The sequence below is a fragment of the Struthio camelus genome, chromosome 3, assembly GCF_040807025.1.
Source record: "Struthio camelus isolate bStrCam1 chromosome 3, bStrCam1.hap1, whole genome shotgun sequence".
Lineage (NCBI taxonomy): Eukaryota > Metazoa > Chordata > Aves > Struthioniformes > Struthionidae > Struthio > Struthio camelus.
In genome coordinates, this window is record NC_090944.1 from 80,913,771 (window position 1) to 80,927,539 (window position 13,769).

Here is a 13,769-nt window from a genome sequence, read left to right on the forward strand (position 1 = left end):
TGAACAGAAAACTAATGCAGATAATACTGAAATAACCTCTAAAACTGGAATTACAGCCTGTTGTACTCAAGAGATGTAGCACTGGAGAGAACCTAAAAGAATTAGGCCAAAGTTATTAAACCTCAAGTAAAAGGACCAATTTGTGTGAATTATGTGAACAAGGAACAATGGGTATGTGCGCATGCACATACATATCGCATCAGTGCTTTTCAACAATTGCGTATTCTTTTTGTAAATTATTTTAAGAAATAAATAAATCAGGAAGGATCATTACTTACTGTTTACTTAGAGTGGAAATTAACGAGCGTTTCTTGGAAAGCTCTAGGGTTCAGCATAGCTGTAAGACTCTTAAGACAGTTATGTTAATCCAAGAGTGTAAATTACTTATCAGCTAAAGGAAAATATAAGGAAATATTTTTTATAAAAGGATAAACTGTAATATTTTATTTCTAAAAGAATGAAAGTGTTTCATTTCCTTAAGTTTTTGGCTAAAATATCAACATTATTACTGCAGATGCTCATTTTTGCCTCTTTGTTTGCCAAGACCAACAGAATTTAATCTTCAAAACTTTATTACCAAATGAACATGCGTATTATTGAAGGACCAATATGTAAGTTTTTATTCTTAAAAGAATGTTAGCTACTCTTTGTCTGTCGTGTGTTATTTCTCATCTGTAAACTATAAGACAAAAAGGTAAACAAGATTACTTATAGGACAGCAGTATGTCAATTTTGGTTGCTGAAGATATTTTTTCTTGAGACAACTTGTCTTGAAGCCCCAAAATTCAAAAATTCAGAATGAGAATTCAAATATTTTTATCCTGGAAAGTTCAGAGCAGAGTTTAGGCCTTGATTCTAAAATGACTGTGTACGTAAGAAACTTTGCATATGTTCAGTAGTTCCATAATCTTACCTAATGTATTTGGATATCTGCATATTTGTAGAAAAGGAGATTTACAGGTTAATTTGGATTCAGGCTTAAATTTAAATTGCAGCACATACTGAGTTCAGGGATATTTAGATGAATAGAAGTATCTGAGGTTCACTGCTCTAAGGAAGGCCATTTTTAAAAAAAAAAAGACCTTGATTAGAACATAACCATTGTGCTGAGTTAATAAATGGACAGTTTTGGGTGCCTGTATTAACTGTTTTTTAAATCATTCACTTCCGCAAATGAAGAAGGAAACTAAGAATTACAGCATTCAATAGCCAATGGGCCAATTTCTCATTTTTTGGCTTAGAGCATAGACCTCTGGGACAACATGTTGTAGCATTTAAAAAGAAATATTAGAATTCTTATTGAATAAATGTAATGCAAAAATTTTATTAGGTGTACTTCCTTTTTTCTAAACTTCAGAAGTACATTTCATGTGAGGGGAAAAAAAAAAGTGAACTTCTACTGCATGTTATATACTCACCTCCATCTTAATAGAAACTCATTTACCTAGAAGAAGGGCCACAACCATTTTTTGGTCCTTTGCACAGAGAACAATAATTATGCAATATAAGTAAAAAATGGTTACTTTCGTTCTATATCTCTTTATAAACTTGTATCTGATTACAGCTTTTCTAAATTCAAGGAAGCTAGAGGGTTAGATAACATGCTTGATTCAATAGCTTTTGGTAAAGTCACCTCTCTGAAAATTAACTACCCCTGTGAGTGAGATGACACTTTGCATAACACTTTCTATTTCTAATCTACTGCACTTTTGCAATGTCAGAAAGAATTACTGACTTTTACTATGCTTTTAAACAAAATATCACCTCACACGTGAAGTGGAGCTCTTAGTTATAGCAAGGTTAGCCACAGAACCTTCTGCAGAAAGGGAAGCAAGCAGACTGGGGAAGTTGCATAAAAGCATCAACACAGGACTTATTCTTCAGAGTCTCATTCTTTTTCTGGACAAAGAAAAAAATTGGAAAGTTACAGAATTAGCTTTAGCAGTTCATAAAAAAATCTAGTAAAACTCAACAAAAAATATGAAACGTACAGTTGCAAGATATGTATCAGAAAACCATCAAAGGACATGCTTCTAAGCTCATTCAGAGATTCCCTTTCTTTCTGATTAGGGGCATGACATATTAAATCTTATTTATACACCTAGAACTTAAAACAACAAGCAAGGTAGATGTCAGGAGAGAGAGAAAAAGAAGTCTTGAGGGCACGTGTTTCAAGTCCAATCAAGACAAGCATTTAGTTCAAGGGCCTTGTGTAATGGGCAAGCTGGGGAAACGGTCACGACCCAGCCTAAGCGCAACGTTGATTTAACTGCAGTCCTGGAACAGCAGCTTCCTCAGCAACTCAGTATTTCTACCTGCATAAAACATTTCTATCTCTGTAATGTGAACTTTAGAGTCATCTGCATTGCAAATAGAGGACACTGATGGCATCAGCTTACAGGACACTGAACATACCTCAGATGAAGGAAGCAAACAGTAATTGCTTTTATTTGCACATATACAAATATTTCACTAGAACGCGGGCTTTTACTGGTCCCAATGTTCAGTAATCTGGTGACCTGCCTCACAAATCCATCCTCCTCTTTATGTTTCTGTGGCGTCTTGCCTACAGCTGCCTCTACCGCAGCTCACCTGTTACCCACACACACTGTCTCCCCACCTCAATTTCACAAGCCTCTTGCGGGCGTTGAGGACAGGACCTACACCACGGTTCAGTAGTGCCCAGTCCCAAGTCTGGTCGTGGCCTACAGACCGCGCACACAGCACTCCACTTAATAAGCCTGAAGGGTAACATTAGCAAGTTTTAACAGAAATTCAGTCTAATGGTAACTCCATGTGAAACATTTTGGGAAGAGAAAATGTGATAGAGAAAAGAGATACTTGATGGTGTTAACAGGCAACTATTCAACTCCTGGAAGCCTTAACTTAGATACAGAAACCTTGATGATGAAAAGACAAGCTAGGACAGTGGTTCTCAAGCTACTTTTCTTCTCCTCGCTCTGTTTCCCCTGCTTGAGAATTTATGCAAGTGAAATGCCCCAGTTTGAATACATTCTTGAATACCTCACTGCCAGGAAACTCCTTGGGAGAAGAGTGGGGCAGGAGGCTCTGAGCCTACAGCTGGGACAGACAAATGATACCAGGAGAGTGGACAACAGCACAAGGCTCTTGCTTTGGCAGGGGAACGGGCAACAAACAGACCCCTCAGCATCAATAAGCCCCTGAATAAGTCACCATCTTCCAGCAGGAGCCCTAGAAATGAATAAGAGGCCTGGGGATGAGCTGCTGAAATTACCATTGGCTCAGCTGACAGATTCCTAGCATCATCTTCTTCTGATCCTATTGTTTGTGCAGCATAATTTTTCTCCCAGCTGCAGTCTCTGTGGCGCTGGTCAGCTTGCTAACCCAAGCCCTGATGCCAGCATATCCCCACTGCTTTCCCAGGGGCTCCCTAGAGTTTCAATATCAATGCATTAGGATATATTCCATAAATTTCCAATAACATCGCTGTTATTCAAATCCCTTTTTTTTTTTTAATTAGGCTTATAATAAATCACTTCATGTTTTTCCTCTCATTATTGTCTTCTAGTTCTTATTATATCAAATAGTCAAAGCACTGATTATTTTTATCACTGATCCCTCATATACCTACAGCCAAAGTCTATGTTCCTTTCTGAACACTTCTGCTAAATTTTTCTTGGCTTTGGCTTTTTCCCTTCTGACACAAGCCTCCTATGCATATAATTCTCTCCAAATTCTTGCTGTTCTTTAGAATTAGCTTCTTTCTTTTGCTATTTCACCTGCAAACGATTGTGTCACATTGTCTGGTCCATTTTTCTACTTCAAATTTCTCTACAGGAGAAAATACACGTCACTGCACTCCAAAAGCACTAAAAGGCAATTCTACAAATAGTAACAACACAATCTACTTGCAACAGTAAATTTGTCTCATACAGCACCCAGAAGCTGGGGGAGAAAGAGAGTTTTTTGTTTGTGTGTTTTTTAAACACAGTATAGAAATAAAAAACAAAGATGCTTCCCAGACTAAGAAAAGAGTGATGGAAAGCTTTTATTTGATATTGAGCAATTTTAACTTTACTCTGCTGCCTCTCATAATCATGCTATTGCAAGTCACTTGTCTCGGTCTGGTGTTTAAATTCAAACGATGATAATACGATAAGTGATTGCTTTATTCCACTATAAGGATTGATTCTCATCTCCTACATTCATAGTAATGAATTGAAACTTCATAGAAATGAAACTAGCAAAAAAGCAGCTTTAATGTAATATCTGGGTGCTTGTTATCATTTCTCATTTACTTGCAGATCTATTTGATTCCTCCATTTTTCTCTATGAAGTCAGGGGAGGAGTTAAGGTACCACTTGGTCAGACTAAAGTAAGTGATAGGCAGAGATTTCTGTAAGATTGTCACAGCTCTCCACAGCAGATCCCACTAGCCAAAGGAGAAGAGACAATGCAGCAGATATTTTGGAAGTTTTATTAAAAACTATTGCAGCAGTTGCAAGTCATTACTTTTTGCACTACGCATAAATTATTGCCAGAAGGATCACTACATTTAAAAACTCTGTAATCTATCCGGCACCTAAAGACATTAACACACCATCTAATATAGAACTGCTTTCCTTCCACAAGAAGCTCACATTTTCTCTGCAAAGGTTTGGTGTCAGTAAAGCGCAGTGTAAAGTTGTGGCTATTGTTGTCCTCTTTACACATTGTTCCTAATTTAACAAACAGAACAGCTTGGAAGGTCAAATAAGAAAACAATATCTTAAGAAAATAGCAACTTCTGTAGCTTTGAAATAAAAAATTCAGTGCCAAAATGTTTATCTCCTCGGTTCATGAAGCCATAAAATAAGTACAGCACCGTGAATCATCTCAAAACTTCAAAGCTTGTATGCCCAGCGTACCATTTTAGGGCTATTAAACTGTACAACTACTGTACTTGTAGTAAATAGTTACACAAGATTGTGGCAGCAGTGCCAAAGATTTTACCCTTACAGCACATTTCCTTAAAGCTACACTCTTTACCATGAACTCACTATATATGCTCGTTATACATCTTAACATCTCAAGAGCTTCTCTACAAAAAAAAGCATTATTGATCATCACATTGGAAGTATTGAATTCCGTTACTCCAAAAATGGATGATATACACAGTAAGTGAATAAAAAAATATGATGTGTTAATTCCTTTGACATATCAGCATTGCTGTAGAATAGCAAACGTTCTTGCTCACTGGAACAAAGACCATGAGCAAAATTCACTAGAAAACCCTATTCTATGAGATTGAAGGCTGTAGTATATCCCTAACATGCTATCTAGGCCAAGAAGAGAAGAGAGAGCTGTATTCTTCGGGATTATATGATTCAGAAACGAGCAGGACCTTTGTTCATCTCTTCTGATACCGTACTTGAAAGTCATTTTAGTGGTTTATCCCAATTAAATGGTAAAAGGCTCAGTTCACACATGCGTGCACAAACTCTAGCTCATGGCAATCTGTTTGCACCTGCCTTGTGTGCAGCTGCTGGCTATTCCAGCTGTCTTGGGTAATAAGAAGGCACCACTGCTGTCTTTAAAAGACCATCTGAAAGGATTTAAGCCAAAACACTCATTAGGCCATGTAAAGAGGTCTTCGGGAGTTTCCCGAATTTTTTGCATATGTCATAGGGCACTGTACCAGGGTTTTTTTGTGCATGTCATCTGGCAAACCTAATTGCACCAGTGGCCAAGATTTCAAAGGAAAATTAAAACAAACTTCAATGCATTTGGCATATTACAAATTGCATTGTCATGAGAGAACTTTCTTATGACCTCAGTTAACAGTCATGTTATACTTAGACGCTAAAGATTATTCTCTAAGGTTATGCAGAAGAAGCTCCTACAAACTCTCTTTTCCCTAGCAATTTGTTAACATCACCAAGACTGCAGGGTCAGCTTAGGAAAACTTGTCAACATGAAGTCAAAAGTTCAAACTAATGTTGAAGAAGTTAAAATAAATAAATAAGTAGTTAGAGCAGTTATCACAATGACTTCCCAATCAGGGCAGGCCTGCAGAGGTATCCACCCCAACTGGGAAACTGTCCTCAGCATGGCTCTACTACCAACTTCTGTCTCTATTATACTAGGCAGCCCATCAGAAATCTATTTTCATTATTCCTTTTTGTAAAATAGATTTCCATCTAAACTAAACAGTCCACCTTCTAACTAGCTGTTTCTTCTTCCATCAGCAGAAAGACTGGCTGACCAAAACAAGGACTTTACTAAATGCTTTGACATACTGCTTACTGCCTACACAGCAAGATAACCTCCAAACACATCCCTGAAAGTCCTTACGTTTATTTGCAAGCATTTCTGCTCTTTTAATATCAACTTCTCAATCTTCCCTCAATCCAGCCACTCATATTCACTTTACTCCTTCCTTGCCCTCAGCTAAGTGCCTGCATTTAGGTAAGTGAACTTGTGCAATGTTTCTGAGGATCAAGAGGTGCACACAGGTGAGGCTGTTTCCTTTAACTGCCTTTCTACTGGTAAAAAGCATAAACGGTCTTTAGAAAAATTGTTTTCATCCTCGATTCTGAAGCCTTAAGCCTTAGTAAATTAACTGAGAAAATAACTGAGTGGAATCACACAATGGTGTTTTAAAAAATTCTTCACATAACAGAAAAAGCAGTATTTCAGTTCCTTTTTGTTTATGCATAAAGTATATAAAAATACTCTCTAACAAAGCAGTATTACATAATTCTTAGGAATAAAGTAGTATTCAAAGGCAACACACAGCAGAAGTGAAAATATAATTTATATTACCTGACACATTTCTCTTGGAGTACAGTTATTGCCTGTACATTCCAGCAGAAGGAACCTTAGGCAAACAGTCTAAGCAAAGGCTCTGCCTTTGAAAGGTGATCAGCACTTCTAAGATTTGATAACGCTAAAGGACTGCTAAAGGTGCTAAAGATTAAGTAGGTGCTAAGGACACTGAACCTTTGCTAGGACCAAGCGACAGATTCAAGAAACGATTTAAAGCTAGGTCAAAAATTTCTACTCCAAAAACCCTGTAGAGAATCTAATTGTAGAGACTCTATTGGGCCTCAGTCTTTTTCAGTCTTTTTTTTTTTTTAATTAAGTTTCTAAAACACTTTAAGTTTGCTTTTGGACATGCATACAGTATTTTCAAGCCATGACCCCAGCCAGCCAGGTGTCGAGCTAACACGATTTTCAGAACCCCCAAACGAATCATACTTCTGTCTCTGTTGTTTTAGGACTTCGATTCAGTATGATTTTTCATATGGTGCTTAACAGATCAAACTGTCGCTGGAAAGGGATTTTTTTGACCCAAGTTCACCCATTTTATACCAAACATCACCTGTAAGAGTACTTACTCATGTATATACGTAGGTCATTTGTCTCAATTTCTTCCTAAGAGCTATTTTGGCACTTAACAGACACTTTTATTTAAATGTAAAATAGACAGAATATACACAAATACTTGATAACTGTATGCGTTTGCTTTTCAGATTTCAGAACACTGTTTAAGAAATAAAAGTGTATTTGGTAAAGCAAGCTGTTTTTTGATCTTTACCAGATGAAATCATCCTGTGACAAGGAGTTTTATGGAGATATCATAAGTAGCTTAATTACAATAAAGAATAGATCTGAGTTCCCTAACACAGTTGCTATGCATGTAAACACATTTTGACTAATTACATTAACTATCCAAATCAAATGTCATAGCAGACAAACGTTTCCAACTGGAATAGATTTAGGTAGCATAATGAATTTAGAATGTAGCATATTCATATTGGTTGTAAATTAATAAGATTTTAACAGAATTAGATTAAGTATGTGTGTAAAATCAGTAGAGAAGTCATTTGAATTTACCTGTTTTGTTAATGAATAGATTTAATCACTATAGACTACATTTTTATTTTTAAAAAGAATTTTGTGAAGGCATGATCCAAAGTGTGTATAAATTAACAGGAAAAACTGCTCTGGACTTGAACAGATTCTGGATCAGGCCTTAACCACTGCAACTCGTGATTTCTTATGAGATACGATGAGAAACGAAACACTCACAGGTTCTCATTGATCATAGCTGGAGCCCACAAAGTGACATGTGAAAAATGGTAAAAAGAGAACCCATGAGGACTGGAAAAGACTCAGATTTTATGGGTTATTGATTTACCAGGAAGAGCCTTGCCAGGTTTAAACGAAAGACAGCAGGAAAATGGCATAACCTAGGTAATGATGTAGAGGTAATGCACTCTGTAATAGTGAGTGAAAGCTGTGGTAGTGTTCTCTCACATCCCTTCGTAAAAACAGCTACATAATTTTCATGAAAAAAGGCCTACAATAGAAATTTAAGAGATTAGAATTTCAATGAATTACAAAGTCTAAATTACCATGTATACTGGTATTACTATGAAGCTAAAACTACAGCATGCACAGCATGCTTTTAATAAATAATTACATGTTAATTTAAGACAAGTAGCCCTGGAGACTTAATTCTGTGTTTTAGCCACAGAACAGCTTTTCCATTAACAACATAATCTTCCCCAGACTGCCCTATGAGTAACTTTCAATTCTGGTGAACTTCAGAGACTTTTAAAATGTCTATTCATACCTCAATCATACTGCTTGAATTGACACCAACTGCACCACTTGTGCAATACATGCACTTTACTGCAATACTGCAATACGTGCATTTAATGCCATAAGTAGTAATAGATCCAAGAGAACTAGTCCATTTCACATGAATTAATGAATCTTTTCACTGCTTTGATTTTCAGTCACGACAGACCAGGAAAAGGTTTATTCTGTGACCAAGAAACGTCTTCTGGACCAGCTGGTCCCACACATTTGCTTTAAAATTTGGGTTGAAGCAGTTATGAAATCTAGGAATGACGGGAAAGTGATGTTTGTGGAAGGAAATCTCAGGTGGTTCTTTTAAACTAGCTATTTAAATGGAAAAGTGGAGAAACTTTCCGGCTTAGGGTCAGTGAAATGATCCAGGTTAAAAATAGCCCCCAAACTTAACTTAGAACAACATATAATTAAGTTAATGAAGCCAGTCTAAGCACAGCATCCTGCCCAAACAGGAAACTTGCTCAGTCTTGTCTGGCGTTAGTGATAGCATTAGTGCTCAGACAACCATGTGGTTACCCAGGGCAGGAACCAATCCAGGTGAAAATTAATACAGCAAAGAAAATAAAAAGAAACTTTAAAAAATGGTGAACTTAGGCTAATTATGAAACTACTCTCTCATTTTACTGGCATTAATTAATTAAACCACATTGAAGAATAGATTATGAGCATATGTGTAACTGATGGTCAACCAAAAATGTACTATACTTCCCTCAATTCCAAAATTCCCTTCTAGAAATGAGAGGTTAAAGCTAAACAACTGCCATGCACCAAAATGATTAAGATAAAAACATTTAGTTTCAGTAGGAAAACTTTTTCATAAAAAACTGCTGTTCTATCTCTCTGTTTCCAGACATGAAACTTAAGGCAGATAGAATGCTTGAACAAGATAAACCTGGCAATTAAACTACATAATGACTAGATACTAATACTTATGGGATCAGTAGAGATGATGATTTTACAGCATACATTACAGACATCTTAGCAACCCTTTTTTCCAAAGGGGTCTAAACAGTTAACGTAATTAGGCTAGATCAAATTGCTTAAATTAGGCTGTTGCTAATCTGTTGCTGAACTTGACTTTTGCTGTCTGTTATATGAAAATAGGATCTGCAACCCCCAAACTGTACCACATTCTATAGTTTAGGGCAAATAGATTTTCCTGAATAAATCTTTTAAAAGTCACTTTCACTGCCGTATAGCTTTCTGCCAACAAACATAACATGAAATTTGTGATATTTTTATGCATTTGTACTTACGTGAACAATTTGTGTGAAATTAGCAAAGTAAAAATCTTATGTGGAGATTGGAAAATGGTAGATGTAATTTTTTTAATCGATTTGTCAAACCGAGCCTTTTACAGTCCACTGGGGCTTTTTTTTTTTTTCCTTACCTGGAACTCTCTTTGCCCAGTTGATCATGTGCACTAATTCTCTGTCTGCAAGGTTGGTCAACAGAGTCATCACAGAGGCTTCGTTGAAAGGTCTATTTGGATCATACTCAGAATAAACTATGGGTGGCTCAGCTTCCAGCAAGGCACTGACCATCTGCTCTGCTGTCAGGGACAGGGCCGAACTGTTCTTCTTGTTATGTTTCACCACAAGTGGACTTGTCCAAAGGGTGGGAGCTCTCAGCTCCGTAGAAGAAGCCTCTCCGTTCCTGGAATCCTGCTCCTCTCTTTGACGTTTTTGTTTCATCATTCGCCCGCCTCTGCGGTCTTTACGGATTCCTAGGGACACACAAGAATATAATCAACTCCTTGAACGCATACGCTACATATATATTGCTTCAGCCAGTCAGCAGATGTTACTGATAGGCAAATGTAGAATTAACTCCTTGTTTATTTTGTCAAGAATCCTTCCTACATATGGAATCTTACATCAGTGGCTGGGAAGAAAAATTATTTTTAAAAAATGTTACGAATACTGCTCTACTTGATATAGTTCAGATCAAATGGGCTCAAACATGCCTCTAGACCAGTGGCAATGTGTACCTACTTTCCCCCCAAAAAGGAAATCAGTAACTGGAAATAAAAAGTATTTCCTTACAGTACAAAACTTCAATGTCCTAACCTCTAGCATGCAACTACCTGCTGTGTCTTTTTCCTCAATGATTGATCAACGATAACTTAATTATCTGGGCAGGCCAGATGGATCACAGAAGTAGCCTTCCACAATTATACAAGAATGTTTTGCTCAAGTTCGCCAATTATGTTAACTAATCATCATGCTATTACTGAGGGCCATGTAATCTTCATAATTGCATAAGAACTATTCAAAATAGTTTCCATCATACAATGATCTTATATGGCAATAAAGACTGCCCTACAAGCAGATAAACAGAAGTAAGAGGAGGAAAGGGAAGATAATTGCAACCACAGAATCTAATGAAGGAGACCTATTGTCAAAAGGCTGTAACAACTGGAACAAAAACTATCTTTGTCATTACATTTCTGCAATGTGCTTTAGCGGTGTATGACCCTGAACCTTGGGATATTATCAAATCAGCTGTAGTAATTAGAACAACAACATAAGACCTTAAGACCTTACAGTAGAACAAAATCTCTCTTTGTGGAAAGGTTACAAGAAAAATATAATGATAAAGCCCACGTGGACTCCAACCATAAAAGGAAGATTAAGGCTGGCTCTGAGGCACAGGCACAGGCATTTTGAGGCTGAGTTAAAAACCTATCATCAAATGGGGTGTGGGACAAGGACATAAGGAACACACATGAGGAGGTGAGCCACAAGGAGAAGGCAGCTTATGATGGGACTAGCTCATCTGCAGCCCAAGCTGCAATCTCATCGCCGCTGTGTGGAGGAGCAGAGTCTGCTCTGTGTGGGCAACCCAAGCACTGACCATCCCACTCCCCCCAGTACCTGCAGTTTGTTATTCCTGGCAGAAGCAAGGCAGAAGAAAGCACCTGGTGGTTTATGTACTTTTACAAATGTAGCCATTAGGCCACAGCTGCTTTCTCCCCCTCACTTTCTTACAGAGAAAAGATATGAAGAAGCTAGCCTTCCAGATTAGATGTCTGTTATTTACAGCATGTCCCTAGGCAACATCCAACCTCCCATTTCTGAAACTCAGAAAAAAAGGGGCAATAATTTTCAGTTTGATCTCCTTCCATTAGGAAAGCAGAGCTTCACCTACTGAGCCCCCCATAGATGGCATCACACACATTATCCCCCTCAAAATGGCAGGGGAACAAGGCAGGGTCTGGCAGGTAGCACTTTCCTCAGCCTCATTTCTCACTTGCTGGTGCTGGTTGGGCATGGGGAGTATCTTGGAGTTCTTGTACAATATGGAAAAGCAGTGCTAGTCCAGTTTCAAAACTAAAATATGAATAAGGACATATAGAGAAGAAGGAGACAAACCGTTCCAGAAACAGAGGAGGGAGAACAATTAAAAAATAAAAAATAAAAAACATCTTTGAGAACTGCTGGCACTTGAAATCTGTCAATATAGATCTTTCTGAGGAGCGGGGGGGGATGGAAAACACAATCTTTCCTCAGCTTTTTTCATGCTACCAAAATTTAAACTCCTAGGTTCCCAATTTATCTTAGTAGCACCTCTACCTCAAATCCAGTATTTCTTCATATTAATGCTCAGATGAACAGCTTTTGGATCATTCAGCAGATGTTATTTTCCAGACTCAAAGAACACTGGGGATCTTTAGATAAGAATGCTTTTTTTTTTTTTTTTTTTTTTTTTAAACACGGTGGTATTGTCTTGGAATTAATACTTTAGGATGAAGCCTTTTGATTCTAATTTGTTCAAAAACGAGCAGGCCTCCTAAATGTATTCTACTAATCTTTCCAGATAGAGTGAGTTCAATAAATCTTTCATCACCCTGACTACTTAACCTCTCTATGTTTCGCCATTAGTTAAACTAATGTTTTGTAAGCCAAATGTCTTCAGTGGATTGCTGCTCCCATTTTTCATTTACTGATACCAACTTTCCTCACTCCAAAACTGTTTCTGTTTCAGAAAGGAGGGGAAGATTTTTACTTTTAAGAAAAATACAAGATTTATTTTGGCAAAATATCATGCTAGAGTTATTCTCATTGGTAGATTATTTCAGACTACTCAGTAGTAAGTCTCTTCCTAAAAAAAAAACTTTTTGCTGTATGCTTTATATCACCGCAATAATGTTGAATTAAAATTACCCTGTGAAACGTGCAGACATAATCATGTGAACAAAAGCCACATGGTTCATACACACTAAATCATTTCTTAACTTTGCTACATCCCAAATTCTACAGCTGCTCATCCAATAATTGTAAAGAGTAATGAGTACAATATTAACATGAATGTCTGAGATGTTTTAGTACATTTCTTTTCCATTATGATGAGCATGTAAGTCAAAAACATTTTATAAATCAAGTTAAGCACACAGATAATAAGTTCATCCCAAGGATAGAAAGAAAATGCCTATTTTTTTACAGCTGTCAGTGTTAACTAAACCCAGTCTCTCAGATATTCTGCGAGAGCGCAGAACATTAGCACATTAGGAGAGCATATTGTTAGTACTCTGTCATGTGTAACTCAAATTCTAACAGAAGTCTCCATCCCATAATTTCTTCATTCCAAGTCAATGCTTGACAGAAATTAGGTATTCAGGTCAACACAGGAAAAATACTGGTAGACATATAATAATAACCTGATTAAACTGCCTATACTACGATGTCCTAACAGAAGAGTCAAATCACCACAAAAGATCAGGGTAGTGGAACTGAACCTGAAATGCCTTGTTTCAAAGAACATTCAGGTTATAGGACTTCCAGAATGAGAGACCATTTCATGACTATAGGTCTTGAGAAAATACAGGGTTGATTGAGTGTATATATTAGAAGTAGCCAGGCATAGGAGAGTTTCTCACCAAAAACTGCTTAATTTTTTTTTCACCCCCAACTTGATAATTTCATTTTCTTAATGGAATTCTAGTACCTTACATACCAACCATAACCAAATTCTAAACTTAAAATTAACTAAATAGCTGTCCTCCTGCTGAATATCAAGTGATAACAATCCTACGGAAAATTAACGTTTTCTTTTTTCTCCATTTTATATAGGCATATATACGAAGAGGAAATCAAAAGCTGCTTTAATACATAAGCACATACGTTATTAATTTATTTTTTTAA

The 13,769-nt window shown here is 37.0% G+C and overlaps 1 protein-coding gene across 6 annotated transcripts in view; it reads right to left on the reverse strand.

Moving 5' to 3' along the window:
- Window positions 1–13,769, reverse strand: part of ESR1 (estrogen receptor 1) — a 209,006-nt gene that overhangs the window by 47,159 nt on the left and 148,078 nt on the right. For all 6 annotated transcript variants that reach the window (XM_068938694.1, XM_068938693.1, XM_009668702.2 and 3 more), the window contains one exon: window positions 10,016–10,351. In XM_068938694.1, coding sequence (XP_068794795.1) covers window positions 10,016–10,351 — 336 coding nt within the window. The remainder of the gene's footprint in view (window positions 1–10,015; window positions 10,352–13,769) is intronic.